Source organism: Chrysemys picta, chromosome 9, assembly GCF_011386835.1.
Source record: "Chrysemys picta bellii isolate R12L10 chromosome 9, ASM1138683v2, whole genome shotgun sequence".
Classification (NCBI taxonomy): domain Eukaryota; kingdom Metazoa; phylum Chordata; order Testudines; family Emydidae; genus Chrysemys; species Chrysemys picta.
In genome coordinates this window covers 42,415,794-42,432,804 of record NC_088799.1, presented here as the reverse complement: position 1 = coordinate 42,432,804, position 17,011 = coordinate 42,415,794, and the positions used below count along the sequence as shown (strand labels likewise).

Here is a 17,011-nt window from a genome sequence, read left to right as displayed (position 1 = left end):
ACAATTCAGCAAACTAGACATGAATTTGAAAAATGTTTCATTGTCGCAGAATCTGCATTTTTCACTGAAAAAAAGTTTTGGTTGAAAAATGTCTCAGTTCTAATGAGAATTATTTCTAGAAAATATCAGTGTCTTTCCTTCTCCCTTTAATCTGGCTCCTTGCAGCAAGAGGGAGACTGCTGGTTGATTCCTCCCACATTAGGTATTATTTTATGGTTGTTTAAAGAAATACATGTTTAAACAGATGCCTTGTGGCCAACAGTAGAGGTGAAATTCAGCCTGAACATGAACTCTTGTGGAGACTTGTTCCATAACTTTAGACATTTCACTGATAAGAATCTTCCCATACAATCACAAGATGAAACTTGGCCTCTCAGTCTAAACTGAGCATCTAGCAAACAGGGTGGGGAGTGTAGAGAGACTGTTCTTGAGGTAATCCGGATCCAGTTCATTCATATCTTGACGATGAAGATGGACCTTTAAACAAGACCATAAATTTGATTGTCAGGCAATCCAGTGCATCAGTATGATCTCCCCTCTGCCCCATAGAATTACAAATATACTGTATCCAGTATTAACTCCTGTTTACATAGCTAATGCCTGTGGAAACTGAATGCTACTTTTTAATTTTTATTTTTGGATCTCTGATATGGGTGCTTCCGCCATTCTTACTCGAACAGTGTTTCACTTATATCACAAGGACAAGTGGTCTGAAATAGGAGTGTGTTCACAATAAGAACTTACCCAGCACACCAGGGCATAGTTATATTTAATTTCCTTTTTCAAGGAACAATCTAATTCTGTCAAGGTGATAAAGATTACAGCATGAAGATGTGATGAGAAATCAGCAGTAACAAAAAGCATACTACACTAATTTACCAGTGCAATTCTCTGCTTAGCTTGGGGTGTTTGCAGGTGTGAGAAAAATAGCAGATAGAATCTTATGCTATATAGCAAGAGGAACTGTAAGGATGATATGGGCTACAATCAATATAAATCCAAAACCTTCTCTCATCTAATCCCAATTCTCAGGCATAGCCCCATATCACTCAGGTTTAGTACACTTCAGCTTTCGATGTTGTAAACGTACTGCAGGTCAAATTGAAATAGGCACTATGTATAATGAAAGCATACAAGATTAAGGGAAACTTGCATAATGTGTGTGCGCAGAACGGCATTCAGCTTCACAAATAGGCAATGTGATGTAGGTGCCTACTTCTGGACATTTGAAAAATATATTTAAATTTTAATTGAGTGTATATTTAAATCACTCAAATCTTTAAGTATGTTGAAAAATCAGGTTCATTGAGAATGATTTCTAGAGAGAGATTCCACAGTATCTAACATTGCAAGCCCACTGACTGCAGCCAAAGGTTGCGAGTCCAGTTTCTCTTGCTGCCCTCTGATCTCTCAGTTTGCATTGGGGGCACTGCAACTCTAGATCAATTCCTCTGTCATGCTGAGGTTCTTCAGAGTCATACCTTTAGTTCACAATCTCATCCGTTCACATCTTTGTTGCTTTATATTACTGTCAACATCAGCATGTTCTCTCTGCTACTCTGCACCTAACCACATAGGCTGCTAGCTGAAGCTTAAAATTCCTAGATAACAGAGCTAGTTTGTAACTAGGCCTAATGAGCCATTTTTTGCTCTCTCATCTATGCACTTGTGACACAAAGAACACCTATCACCTCCACAGGGTCAAGGTTCCTCTGCTACTCCAACACACTGAACCTCCAGGAGTTTTGAGAGCTCCTTGTCCTAACAGTGCCAGCACTCCTTTTAGTTATTACAGAAGTTTATGAGAGCTCCAAGTTCCTGTTGACAGCAACAGTCCAATAGCCACATCAGAGAACTGACAGCCCCCTTACAAAGTGCTCTTAGGCAGGTAACTGTTCCTATGACACATCTAAAGATTTGATCTATAATTATCACCGAATATTTCTACACCAATATCATCAGTTCTGTTACTGCTTCCGTGAAGCCCGTACAGAGAATGGAACACTGAAGGGGTGTTTGGATTCATTCTTTTTTTTTTTTTTTTTGGTTAAATCTGGGGCCTGATTCCACAGCCCTCACTCACATGAGTAATCTCAGTGAACTAAAAGGAGCTACTCTCGTGTGAGTAAGGTTGTCAGGATTGGGCATCTGGTTAGAATTAGGAGGCTTTTCTCCGTAATGTAATAACAATTTTAAGGTACATTTTTGGGTATGTGTTTAAAACCTTTGAATATGTCCCTTTAAAACCAGATGTCTGCTATTAGGATTTCATTACTGCACACTGCAAGTGATTTTGGCAGCACTGAGTGACAATTAATATAAATTCTTATGGGATTGATGCAGCACATGACATCATATAGTAAATCTTTTTCATTTGTACCCAATCAGTAATTGTCTGAGTAATAAACTCAATTGAAAAATCCAATTACATAATGCAGTGCTTTCTGAGTAATAATTTATTGTGTCATATTAACTTTTAGTACTGCAAGTATTCATTGTTAACTCAGCATTTGTCATATGATATTTGATGATATTTGAAATAAAGTCTTCTCATTTGATTCTTTGGGAGAGATTTTAATAATTAATATCAATACAGGATATTGATTTTAAAATGCTTTGGACAGAGGAGCCAGGTAAGATACTAGCAATAGTTAAAGAAAAATTGCAATCAGTTGGCTCAGAGCAATGTTCTGAAAGGTCATGTAACAAGCACTTAGCAAAATTTAATTAAAAATAAAGTTCTCATTACAAGTGACATTTTGGAGCCAATTCCTAATGGGAACAGATTTCGGAAAAGTGACATCACTGGTGACACTGGTAGTATAGGGAGCCAGTGGGAAAGTAACTGCTTTGCAGACAGAAAACATTTAAAAAAAAACAAAAAACAAGAGGATTAAACATGCACATTTTCTTTTTTGATACACATTAATTTACAATCTCTTACATGAGGTTCCCACAATGCTAGGGCCACAAATGATGTCACTTTTCAGCAAGATGTCCCCTGGGAACAGTAGTCTCAGAGATGCCATTTGCAATTAAAGACTTTATTTTGAAAAACATTTAATGGTTTATACATGCTGAGAAGTGCTTCTCATCATAAGAGCTTTCAGAACACAGCTGAGCAGCAAAACAGGTGTAGCTTTCTTTAAATTTATAACTCATCCTGACTGAAGCCATCTTTAAGGCTCTGGCTGGGCGTGTGCGCGCATGCGCGCGCACACACACACACACACACACACACACACACAGCAGCTTAACTAAGGATGTGTTTTCAAAGTGACATTGAAATTGCTATGTAGACACATTTCAGTTTAGTTTAATCTATATTACCAGGCTAAGCTAAATTGAAATAAAACAAATTGAAATAAGAGTGTCTATGCGTGGACTTGCTCCAGTTTCACTAAATTGCTTTTAAAACCACATTTTTAGTTAAACTGGTGCCAATGTGTATAGACAGGGTCTTGCATCATAAATAATCTCTAGGATCTGTGCCCTTTCTCTGGCCAACTCCATTGTGTTAAGCATCTGGTTTCTGCATGAAATTATTCTATTTGATTAGGGTTTATTTGCTCTTCTTTTTGTTTAGGTATTTCTATCACATAGCCTCCATCACCATCATATCTGAGTAGATCAAACATTAATTTATCTTCAGAACAGCCCTTTGATGTATTAGTTCAACTTTACAGTTGGGCAACTGAAGCACAGAGATATTAAGGACCAGCTTTTCAAAAAGCTCACCCCTCATTTAGATATAAGAGTTGTAATACGAAATGTGCACATAACATTGTATTATCATTGTCCTGTCATAGGAGAGATTTAAAAAAATTCTCTACTACCAGTGGGTGTGGGTTTGTCTGAGTCTCAAGAAATGGTCACAAGTATCTTGGATTATGGAACACATCTCAAATATCCATATTTCTTCCTTATTCCATCTCATACAATAGCTAGAGACAGAGCTGAACATATGATATCTAGAGAGCTGTACAGCCCATATTATTCCTTCACACTTCATTGCTTCTCCTATTTGCTTGCATTAAGGATGGATGTGGTATTCCATTTGGAAAGAGCCATTTCGAGACAGAGGCTTAACAAATGAAACAAAAATTTAAGCATCTAGAACTCGTCTCTTCAGTGCTCTAGAACAATTCTGCCACAATCCTCAATTACTGCTCTGTCTAGTCAGACTGTAGTAATGCATTAAAACAAAAACAGGAAAAGTCATTCTGTACTACTTTCAGAACCAGCCTCCAAAAGAAAAATCTTTTAAAAAAGCACTTTTTGCCTAATTAAGATTAGCACTCAGTAGCAGAAGCTTTGAACATGTAATCTTATGTCAGACGGGATCATTTCAGTAACCTAGGCTGGTGAAGTCCCCCATTCTTATCTTTCAATAGGACCTCACATGGATAAATCAATTATATAACCAGAAAAGGGTTATGGTCACTGTTGATTTACTACTTTATTACAGTTCAATAAAGCCAGTAAAGTACAGTTGTCATTCTGAAAGATTCTTCAGCTACCTCATAAATATTAGTTCCTACCTTTTTCAGAAATACATCTTTTCAAATTATCTAGCATGGAATAACTTTTCAACGGCAGCAAAGACTCCATTACAACATGTAATTTAGGGGAGAAATATTAAAATGGTGAACTCAAAGGAGCGGGATAGAGGTATAAAATTGTCTTAGCTCCATTGACTTCAACAGTTCTGATAAGTTACACTAGCAGAGAACCTGACACAAAAATCAAATCTGAAAACACTATTAATACTGTACTCTAGTTTGTTACAAATAACAGATGTTCAAAAGTTCAGAGAAAAAATAATGAGCATTACAATCCTTAGATATTGTGAATATTTTTATTCTGTGTTTTTATATGTAATATAACATTGTACTTGCTTACTTAAAATAGCAGCAAATAGAAAAATTATTGAAAACGTACTTACCGGTACTTTCTTTATATATTAATTCCACAGGTGAAGCAGTTCAAAAGCTATTCTGCCCTCTGTCAGTTTTTGAATGATTTCACTATTAGTCCCAATTTTCAGCAAAGGTAAAAACAACTGGAATTTCCACATCTTATTTTAGTGCACATGAATTTGTATCAACAAATATATTCACATTATAATTTACATCACGGCAGGAAAAAAAAAAGGGTGCATAGCATCCTGAAGGAAAAAAAGCGAAAGATATCAAGGTGTGCTGACTCCAATGGCTCTCAACTAGAGAAATTAAAATTCAGCATAGGGTATAGAATTACACTGCTTGATGCTGCATAATTTTCAAATCTAATTATGCCATATTATCCAGTCAGAATCCTGTGGTTCTGTTGTAATCCTCGTTAGGGATTCTACTTGCCTAAAAACCTTACTTTTACATTCTACTGTTTTTCAGCTGTCTTCTGCTCTCATTTTTGTTTTCTTTCTTAAACTGCATGCATTTTACATCTGTAAGGCAGGTACAGCTGAGATCTGTGTCAGTGGTTGAACCAAAAGAGATAATCCTGGAGACATACTCTAAAACACACTACTGTAATCATAAATCCAAGGAGGTGGATGATAGTCTATGATAATAAATTCTTGCAAACGAAAACAGTAAGCAGCAGTCCCAGTCAATATGTGATTTTCTTGCTTCACCTCTGTTGAATGTATCTCAGTAGATTTTTTTTCTTGTATAATAGATTAAACCAGCAATTTGCATATGTTCTATTGGTGTCAACACAAACAAGATGAGCCTAGTTTAAAAATCTTTAAAACATAAAAAATCCTTCAAGGAGTCTGTTTGTAAACATTTCTAGGAATTGCTGTTTTCTGTTGCCCTGGAGTCTCATCCGTGCCCCAAAAGCTTCATTCAGAGGCCTCCACTCCATAAAACATGAGTGCTTTTTAAGCAGTTTGCTATTATACAGGCCAAACTACCTCACAAACAGAGTAATCCTGGATGAAGAAATTGTTAAAACTGTAGAGGGCTAAATCCTCTCGCTTTGCATAAAGTGCATGTACACAGGAGAAAGGCAGTGTGGTGTAGTGGCTAGGGCACTGAACTGGGGCTAAGAGGTCAGGGTCTAACTCCCTAGCTCTGTCAGTAATGTGCTGTGACACCTTGGTTCCTCTATTTCCCCTCTTGTTCTCAACCACTGTCTGGGTTGTCTAGTTAGATTGTACGGTTTCTGCTTCCCAAGAGGCTAGAAACAAAGGAAACTATGGGTATGTGCAGAGCTGAGCACAATGGGACTCTGATTTCAGTTGGGGTCTGTATGTCCTGCCATAATATAAAAATAATGTGATCCTTAAGCCTTACTTTCAGGCTGAGGAAGGCCTGGGCAAAACTTCTGTAGCCACTGCACGTCCAGTTAGGAGGGGACTGGCCAGTGAAGCTGATTTCTCAATCATTGATCTGCTGGCAATGTCCATTACTCACCTTCAAAGTCCTCCTTGCAGATCAAGCCTCTGAAGAACTGTGCACAATAATATGCTGGGGTTGCAGATGCTCAAAATTGGGCATCATCCCACATGTGCAGCAGAACCTGACACATTAGTACACAGGAGCTGTGAGCCGATGGGGAAGGTGTTTGACTCACATAGAGCAAATCTTTATGCCTGAGCCTGTTTCTTATTTTTCCATTTTCCTTTCATTCAACCAACTAAGATATTGGCAGCATCATTCACAAAATCTAAGTCTGCATGTTGCTGAAATGAAGTTTTGCATTTAGCGTAAAAGATTATATCAAGGTTTGAGGCAGACAGAAAAACACCCCAAGAAGCTCAGCAGCTCAGTACCCGTATTTGCATATGTATGGCAGCTTCATTAGACAGCACCAAGATTTCCCTCATGAATTTTTTAGCATTGTACAAAAAATGTGGTTTTGTAAACATTTGGAATGCTCTTTTTTCTTTTGTAACTCTAGATATAAATGCTCTAATATAGCCCCATGGTCTCCAAAATTGTTACGCACCATTTTCTGGACAAGGAACATTATATGTTTTTGTTCAATTTGGAACTGCATTTCTATGCAGGGAAAAAATTAAATGTTCACTTGGGTAATAAAATAATCCTACACCTTCTCTTCTGTGCACAAATAATTTTTTCTGCATGTAACGGGCATGCAAAGGGTGTACAATCACATTTGGGGGGGGGAAAGAACTAAATCAAGATGTGAAAGGAAGGCTGGTTTTTTTGGTAAAAGCAGAAAATTGGAGCTCAGGAGATGTGAGTGTAATTCCTGGCTCTGACACAAATTTATTGTATGATCTTGGGCAAGCCACTTAATTTCTCTGTACCTCAGTCCAAAATGGGGATAATACGTCATTTCTTTCACCCTCTATCAGTTTGTCTAATTAAATTGGGGCAGGGACTCTTCCTAACAATGTGAGCGGACAAAGCGTACCACAATGGGGCCCAAGCTCTTTTGGGGCCTCAGGCACTACTGTAATACAAACAAACAACAGAAGGTTTTGTTAAGATGGTAATCAGATAGAGGGCATGTCTACACTGTCCTGGAGTTTGGACTACTGGGGTACAAATAATAGTGTGCACCAAAGAACTGCACAGTAACTCTCCTGCGTGGATGATATGGACACAACTAAAAGGTTCCTACTTCATGTTAGTCCTCTTCAAACAGGAATAAGTTATGTTAATGCAAAGTATGAACCTTTCAGTTTGCACTCGCAGTGTCCACACAGGCGTTACAGCACAGCACATTGGTGCGCATTTTTATTCACATCCCCATAGTCTGAATTTGAGGGCAGCATAGGCATGCCTTTAGCCTCATCTTACAAAAAGAGAAAATAGAGCTGAACATTGCAAAGTCCTCTATTCCCAGGTTTAAAATAGCAGCTGCGTCCCATTTTGCAGCAGATGTACTACAGATGGCTGTCTTGGGGGCCTGATCCTGCAAAATGCGGAGTGCCCTTGACTCCCATAGGTGTCATTTGGACTGGAGAGTGTTGGGGCTTATCTACATTTACCAGAGGATATACACTGTGGTGATCGATGCATCGGCGGTCGATTTAGCGGGTCTAGTGAAGACCCGCTAAATTGACTGCCGATTGTCAACATCACGTAGTGTGGACCTGCGGTAAGTAGATCTAAGCTATGTCGATTTGAGTTACGCTATTCATGTAACTCAAATTGCATAGTTTAGATCGACTTTTCCCTTTAGTGTAGACAAGGCCTCAAACTCCTCTCAGAGGCACTCAGGAAGAATGAAACGTGTAACATGCTAGACTGAAATGGACTTTTCTGAAACTGCATGGTGGCTCTTTTATGACATTGCTTGTGATGCTGGCAACAGTCAGTCTATAATTTCAGATTTTGGTCTTTTAATCCTGCTTCAGTACTGGCTTTAACAATCAAAAGATAACATTTCAGAGTTTTATTCAGGTAACAGACCTGAGCGATCAATGGCTATTCAACAGAAGGCTGCTGAAATTAGCCTCCCTCCCCCACAATATCACTAACAACTGATATTTGTCCAGCAAGTACCAGTCACAGGCAGGAGGTTTATAAATGCTGTATACACTTTTCAAAAATTAAGTGCCCAGTGAAAGGTGCTGAATTAGCTGCACTACATACTTAATTCCTTTCTCTATCCAATGACTATGTGCAACATAGGCAATGGCAGGGCTAGCCTTTCCCATAAGAGTGCTTCTGCCATATTCCAGAGGGGCCTCTTCTGTGGTAAAATGATAAATTCATCTCTGTGCTCATTTAATCCACAGCTAGGTTGTCAAATGTGATACTGGCTTTTCTGACGTGAGTATTATACACTGGACTGAAACCAGCATCTCATTTCACTTAGGAAAGCTGAACTGCCATCAGATGGTAACTATTATTGTTTAGTATAACTTTGGCTTACATCAGTACCAGTGACCTAGATAAAAGGCTCTATATCCCATTACCAATCCCCTGAGTTATCCAATCCTTAATAATCAGATCTTTAATTTCAGATATAATTTACTGTATATATACACACAAGAAATGCTTCTTATGTACTTTCAGGATGCTACCTTTAGACAAGTGCGTTCAGATATCTATTATAGGATTCAAGTTCTGTAGATGTGAACAGTGTATATGTCACATTAAATACTCTTACTTTGAATACTTTAGTTCTTCTAAATGAGTAGGCAGTGCATATCTATTTTATTGTTGACCTCTGAGGTCAGCACTGGTGTCAGTGCATTGTGCATTCCAGCAGAGATCCACCATGAAATTGTGCTCTAGTAAATATTGGTGAGGTTCGGGGGAGGGAGGGAGGGAGAGGATTGAGAGTCCTCTTGAATGGGCTCTCTATAGCCTGCATGCATTCACTGTATTATGTCTGGGCCCATCTGTGGGAATGTGGGCTAGGAACTGGCAGTGGTAGGATTTTTGCCATCGTGACTCAAAGAAACAACTACGGAACATACACTACAGCAGGCAAGAGAACATGAACTAAAAAGAATCTCCTGAAGTAGGTACTTTACTGACTGATTGTCTCCCTCACTGAACACCGTTAAACCAGCAAACTGAATGAGGCAAGGGGTCCTGTAGAAATAACAGCATTGATCGTGAAATTCAAGACTGATTGTGATGCATATACATAAGGAGGCAGAGTTAAGGTTACCAAGGCAATCTAAATTTTGGCATTTCCTAATTTGAGTGCTTCACTTTGCAACTTTGATGTTTTCAGATAGGTTTTTTAAATGCAATGTTATTTTACAAAACTATCTGGGCCAGCTTCTGCCACCTTTACTCACATTGAGTGCTACCGAAATAAATAGGAATATTTGTAGAGTAAGAACATACTTAATATGAGTAAGGATGGCAGAATCTGGCCCTATCTTAATATAAGTGAATTTACAAGTAATTTCCTTGACTTCAAGTGTATTTTAAAGAAAACTTTTTTTCTAGTTTAGAAGTTTCTCACGGTCTACCATCTGATGGAATTACCCAATATTACAAATACAGTATGGATGTTTATGAAGACTTGACAATAACATGCATGTATTTAGTCACGTTAAGTGACTATTGGTAATAAAGAAAAAAACCCTTTTTTAACTTGATTGCTTTTATGCTAGCTAACAAGATACATAGGAGAACTTTAGGTTTGAACATAATATATACAGCCTTGAGGGGTTTTATTTTATTTTAAAGATAATCCATCTGAAAACTGAGGCTCATTCTATGTTCATACTGACTACCAACTGGGATTATTGTACTATGACCCAATTGCTATTTATGTTATCAGTGTATGCAATAATTTCATTAGTGGAATTTAGCTTCCAGATTCATTTCATAATCCCCATGTCTATTACTTAGAGAGGAAAAAAGCACAAATCAAGATGACATTTTAAAAAGTGTAGCTGAGACTGGTCTTGTAGGGACCTCTAAATCCTTTCCCATATTAAATACCTTATCTCAGCAGCAGTGTACCAGCCATTTAGGAAAATTAAAGAGGGAGATAGCAAGGAGAGACAGCAGATGATAAAGTGCAATAGTAGTTCCAGTCATGTAGATAATGAAGGGACCCAGCACATGGCCTTTTCAGTTTATCCCGCTTTCAGCTTATCCTTCATCTGCTTACATTCATATGGGTAAGTCATTATTGAAATGATTTTGAAATGGGGTGCTCTAGTTTCATATGACTTATTTGTATGTATCCTATAACACAAAATACTTGGTAAATCTTTTGGCAGGCAGGTGATGTAGACTTTTACCATTATAATTCAATTTGGGATTTGATTTCTAAATGGTGGCTGATCACTAATACTTATATTTAATTGAACTTTACTTACTACTCAAGACATGTTTGTTTGTGCAGCAGAACCCATTGTATGGTGAAACATTTCCTGTAACAGACAGTGTTCTACACTATAAAGTATTGCACACTTTCTGCAAGGTGCTCAACACCTGCTATTCTAGAAGATAATGGATGCTGAGGGCATATTGAAGGACTAGACCCTTATTCTTTAGTATTACCAGAGACATACTCTTTGTGATGCTTACATTTGCTCTGGGAAAGTACACTATGGATGAAGCAACGCTTGATTGCATTTAAAGCATTCCAATTTTACTTCAGATAACTAGGAAATGTTACCTCAGTGTCAGCGGCATTCCCTATATATATTATTTTGCATAAAGGAATGCTGAAAATACTGGATTAACATCCTCTAGTTACCCAAAGGAAACCTAGCACATTTTAATAGCAACTGCTACATACTATGCATGCATGTAGAGACCCTTCACAGGCTTGCATATGTGGACCTGACCATTTTTTTGTGGAGATCTAAAATTAAATACTCCAACTTTCTTTCCCACATCATGTCTGCTTCTCTACCCTGACAAAATTTAAAAGCATCCCTTAATTCTTGGCCTTTCTGGATCTTGCTTCCCCCCTTCCATGACTTATGTGGATTCCTCAGCACAGTCCAAGTGCCTCACCCAATTTCCCACTCCATTTCTTTTGATCCTACTTTTGCTTCCAGGTCAGGAAAACCTAAGCACTTGTGTTTCTGGGGAGACTTCTGCCAATCTCAGGCAGTTGGGGAGACCAACAGCAGCTCCTTAACATCCTCCTTGGGTAACAGCTCCCTTATATCCTTCCCTTTCCACCTTCTCTCCTATCTGGTGGGGACTGGTGGTTGCCGTCAGTCACTGCAGCATGAAAACGCCCTTCTGCATCAGCTGACTCTGCTTTTAACTCTCATGACGTTCAATGTGAAATACTTTTGTATCTGCCAAGAACCAAGGAGAGAGTAAAGCAGAAGAGGGAAAACACCTGTTTAGAAGAATGCCCTCTACTGTAGCAATTAGATGGAGGAAGGCCTTCAAAGATTGGGTAGTGATAGCTGTGAGTAAAAGTTGGGTTCCCCCTCACATCCAAAGCAGTTGATCAGCACTGCCCTATTTGTTTAGCTTCTTAACATTCTGTGTTACGGGGTCTCTTTCTCATTCTTTCATTGGGGAGGATATATAAGAAGTAGGAGGCTGATCCCCTTCCAAACACAGTAGATGCCCTGGGCCTCAGCACTGGCTCTCTAGCAAGCAATGTGGGTCCTGGAGAACTCACATTGTCAAAAAAGGAGCTTTCCTGCCATCTCTGAGAATTCCACCCTACCTGACTCTCCCACTTCCAGCTCCTCCCCTTAATGAGGCAGAAGAGATGATCAGGTAAAATGTTAGGAAACATTGGGTCTTGATCCTTCTGGCATTGAAATCCATGGCAAAATGCCCAGTGATTTCAATGGAAGCAGGATTGGGCCCTCAATCATTAATTTTTAAACAGAATTGCATTATTTAATAAGGGAAAACAGACTAAGAACATTATCAAGAACATAATGTAATTTAGGATAATCAGAGTATGCAAAATATTTTACTTTTTAAACACAAATGAATTAACATGTCTGCACTGCATAAATTGTAAAAATATTTGCAAAAGTTAACTTTCTAGCTGAGTTAAATCAAGTGAAGTTTTACCTTTCATCGGCCAGCCCATCTCTTTGTTATTTTTTACGCCAAGATGAAATGGATATCTTAAACATCAAAACAACTCAGCCTTACATTCTGCTTACATGCCACTAACAATACCTCTTCCCACCTGTAGGTCACTGGTTCAGAGGTGAACAGGTCAATTCTGTCAGTTCTTCAAATCTAAATCTGGGAATCCTCAGCGCTTAAAGGTTTTGAGATCAGCTTCTTCAAATCACCAAAGTTCCTTGCCACAGGTGCACGCTTCTATTGTAACTAATTGCTACACATATTGTGGAGATTTTTCTTCAAGTGATAGCCTTTTGAAGTTAACTTGTGTGCCTTCCTGCAACTATATACTATGGATTAAATGGTGACACCATTGCTCACACAAATGATCTGTATCTATGGGATTGGGGGGTGGAAAGAAAGCAGTGGACTTCCTGTGAATAATCATTGCCTAAAGCATTGAGTAATAAAGATGAAATTTTCAGCATCCTCTGTTTGTGAAAGGAAAAAACTGAAAATGAAATGGATTATTCTGTTTATTAGAAATGTGTGCACCTTGGAGGGTTTTGTTAATTTTTATACGAAGATCAGGCTAAACAAAGTCTTGTAAAATAACTGATTAAAAAGGGAGGGATTAACTTGATTGAGAGTACAAAGATTCAAAGCTATGGTTCTTTGCCTTAGGGCTAGATTGAGTTTTTAGGCTCAGTCCTATGTAAGAGGTGGTATGCAGCTGCATCATCCGAGGATTAGCCTTTGGAAAGTGTTGCGACTCAGCCCTTACTCCCAGGAATAAGCAAGACACAGCGGCCCCTTTCTATGTGTCTCCATGTTTTGATGCACCAGGATGATGAAAACACCAAAATGCAATGCAAGGACATCAGGCTGAGGTTCCCCGAAAGTGGCTGTTATAAATTATTACTTTAAAGAGTGAAGTACATTGATCTCTCAATTTTCTTATTCTCTCCACTGAAATCACTGAAGTATACTGTGGCTATGCCATAACTCTATAAAGTTTCAAGATCCAGTGTTTGTACCTGTGACCATCAGCTGATTTAATACTAGTCACAAACTATAGTGCTAAGCAACAGAGGGTCCTGTGGCACCTTTGAGACTAACAGAAGTATTGGGAGCATAAGCTTTCGTGGGTAAGAACCTCACTTCTTCAGATGCTTGCATCTGATGCTTCTGTTAGTCTCAAAGGTGCCACAGGACCCTCTGTTGCTTTTTACAGATTCAGACTAACACGGCTACCCCTCTGATACTTGAAACTATAGTGCTGTCTTCCAGTTTCTCAGGCCTGGTCTACACTACGGGTTTAGGTCGACTTTAGCGGCGTTAAACCGAATTAAGCCTGGACACGTCCACACAACGAAGCCCTTTCTTTCGACTTAAAGGGTCCTTTAAACCGGTTTCTTTACACCACCTCTGACGAGGGGATTAGCGATAAAACCGGTCTTTGCGGGTCGGAATTGGGGTAGTGTGGACGGAATTCGACGTTATTGGCCTCCGGGAGCTATCCCACAGTGCTTCATTGTGACCGCTCTGGACAGCACTCTCAACTCAGATGCACTGACCAGGTAGACAGGAAAAGACCCGCGAAGGTTTGAATTTCATTTCCTGTTTGCCCAGCGTGGAGAGCACAGGTGACCCCGCAGAGCTCATCAGCACAGGTAACCGTGATGGAGTCCTCCCAGGATCGCAAAAGAGCTCCAGCATGGACCGAACGGGAGGTACGAGATCTGCTCGCCATATGGGGAGATGAAGCAGTGATAGCTGAACTCCGTAGCAGTAAAAGAAATGGAAAAGTATTAGAAAAGATCTCCAAGGCCATGAAGGACCGAGGCCATAACAGGGACACACAGCAGTGCCGCGTGAAAATTAAGGAGCTACGGCAAGCTTACCACAAAGCCAGAGAAGCAAACGGAAGGTCCGGGGCAGAGCCGCAAACTTGCCGCTACTACGCGGAGCTGCATGCGATCCTAGGGGGTGCAGCCACCACTACCCCAACCGTGTGCTATGACTCTCTCACTGGAGAAACACACAGGGAAGACGGTTCGGGGAACGAGGAGGATGATGACGATGGAGGTACTGTAGGTAGCTCACAGCAGCAAGGAAGCGGAGAAACCGGTTTCCCCAACAGCCAGGATATGTTTGTGACCCTGGACCTGGAACCAGTAACCCCCGAACTCACCCAAGACCCTCAGGGCACACAGGAGACCTCTGGTGAGTGTAACTTTGTAACTATTTGTAAACATTACAAAAAAAAAGCAAGCGTGTTTAATGATTACTTTGCCCTGGCAATCGCGGCCAGTACATCTACTGGAAAAGTCTGTTAACGTGTATGGGGATGGAGCGGAAATCCTCCAGGGACATCTCCAGAAAGCTCTCCTGGTTGAAATGGGGTGATTTTATTAAGGGGACATTCAGAGGCGCCCGTTCCTGCTCTTCTGACCAGAAATGTTCCCCGCTGTTAACCACGCGGTGGGGGGAGGGGTGAAGTGATCATCCCAGAGAATCGTGTGTGTGTGTGGGGGGGGGGGGGGTTTACTTGTGTTTGTGCCGCATGTTAACCGGGAAACCGCAGCCACTCCTTTTACATTGAAACCCCATTTTAAATGGACAACCCAATTCATCCTTGATATGGGAAATGCGCTGCTGTTTGCAACCTTTCCCGCATGTTAAGAAGGTTAAAAAAGCCAAAACACTGTGGCCTACGATGGCTGCCTGCAAGCCGAAATATGCGACCTTGTAATGAAAGAGTGTACCCATTGTTCTCTAAAATGTGTCTTTTTTAACCACCTCTCCCTTCTCCTCCGCCAGCTGCAAATGTTTCTCCTTCGCAGAGGCTCGTGAACATTAGAAAGAGAAAACGTAGGACGAGGGACGAGATGTTCACGGAGCTGCAGATGTCCGCCCAGGCTGATAGAGCACAGCAGAATGCGTGGAGGCAGTCAATGACGGAGATGAGAAAAGCCCAATATGAACGAGAGGAGAGGTGGCGGGCTGAATCGCGGGAAGAACAGAGCAAGTGGCGGGCTGAAGACGATAGGTGGCGTCAGCTTGCAGACAGACGGCAAGAGGCAATGCTCCGTCTGCTGGAGCATCAAACTGATATGCTCGAGCGTATGGTTGAGTTGCAGGAAAGGCAGCAGGAGCAGAGACCGCCGCTACAGCCCCTGTGTAACCAACAGCCCTCCTCCCCAAGTTCCATAGCCTCCTCACCCAGACGCCCAAGAACACGGTGGGGGGGCCTCCGTCCACCCAGTCACTCCACCCCAGATGATCGCCCAAGCATCAGAAGGCTGGCCTTCAATAAGAGTTAAAGTTTTAAAATGCAGTGTGTCCTTTTCCATCCCTCCTCCCCCACCCATCCCAGGCTACCTTGGCAATTATCCCCCTACCTCTGTAAGGAACTAATAAAGAATGCATGAATGTTAAAAAAAAATGACTTTATTGCCTCTGCAAGCGGGAGGGGAGGGTGGGGTGGGGTGGTTGGTTTACAGGGAAGTAGAGTGAACCGGGTCGGTGGGGGGGGTTTGGAGGGTTCATCAAGGAGAAACAAACAGAAGTTTCACACAGTAGCCTGGCCAGTCACAAAACTCGTTTTCAAAGCTTCTCTGATGCGCACCGCGCCCTGCTGTGCTCCTCTAACCGCCCTGGTGTCTGGCTGCGCGTAATCAGCGGCCAGGCGAGTTGCCTCAACCTCCCACCCCGCCATAAAGGTCTCCCCCTTACTCTCACAGATATTGTGGAGCGCACAGCAAGTAGCAATAACAATGGGGATATTCTTTTCGCTGAGGTCTGAGCGAGTCAGTAAGCTGCGCCAGCGCGCTTTTAAACGTCCAAATGCACATTCCACCACCATTCGGCACTTGCTCAGCCTGTAGTTGAACAGGTCCTGACTCCTGTCCAGGCTGCCTGTGTACGGCTTCATGAGCCATGGCATTAAGGGGTAGGCTGGGTCCCCAAGGATCACGATAGGCATTTCAACATCCCCAATGGTCACTTTCTGGTCCGGGAAGAAAGTCCCTTCCTCCAGCTTTCGAAACAGAGCAGAGTTCCTGAAGACGCGAGCATCATGTACCTTTCCCGGCCATCCCACGTTGATGTTGGTGAAACGTCCCTTGTGATCCACCAGGGCTTGCAGCAGCATTGAAAAGTACCCCTTGCGGTTTATGTAGTCGGTGGCTTGGTGCTCCGGTGACAAGATAGGGATATGGGTTCCGTCTATGGCCCCGCCACAGTTTGGGAATCCCATTTCAGCAAAACCATCCACTATTGACTGCACGTTGCCCAGAGTCACTACCCTTGCTATCACCAGGTCTTTCATTGCCCTGGCAAATTGGATCACAGCAGCCCCCACTGTAGATTTGCCCACTCCAAATTGATTCCCGACTGACCGGTAGCTGTCTGGCGTTGCAAGCTTCCACAGGGCTATCGCCACTCGCTTCTCAACTGTGAGGGCTGCTCTCATCTTGGTATCCTGGCGTTTCAGGGCAGGGGACAGCAAGTCACAAAGTTCCATGAAAGTGCCCTTACGCATGCGAAAGTTT

At 41.3% G+C, this 17,011-nt stretch overlaps 1 protein-coding gene across 1 annotated transcript; it reads left to right on the top strand.

Moving 5' to 3' along the window:
• Nucleotides 1-13,747: 13,747 nt before the first annotated feature.
• On the top strand, nucleotides 13,748-15,912 carry LOC135973714 (uncharacterized). Its single transcript, XM_065558071.1, has 2 exons — nucleotides 13,748-14,681; nucleotides 15,279-15,912. Exons 1-2 carry the CDS (start codon nucleotides 14,138-14,140, stop codon nucleotides 15,779-15,781), a joined length of 1,047 nt encoding a protein of 348 aa, XP_065414143.1. The 5' UTR covers nucleotides 13,748-14,137; the 3' UTR covers nucleotides 15,782-15,912.
• Nucleotides 15,913-17,011: the final 1,099 nt, after the last annotated feature.

Bases quoted from the DNA above. Each gene is read 5' to 3' on its own strand.
- LOC135973714 (XM_065558071.1), top strand. From the start codon at position 14,138: ATGGAGTCCTCCCAGGATCGCAAAAGAGCTCCAGCATGGACCGAACGG. The intron at 14,682-15,278 runs GTGAGTGTAACT...CTCCTCCGCCAG, and splicing joins GGGCACACAGGAGACCTCTG to CTGCAAATGTTTCTCCTTCG.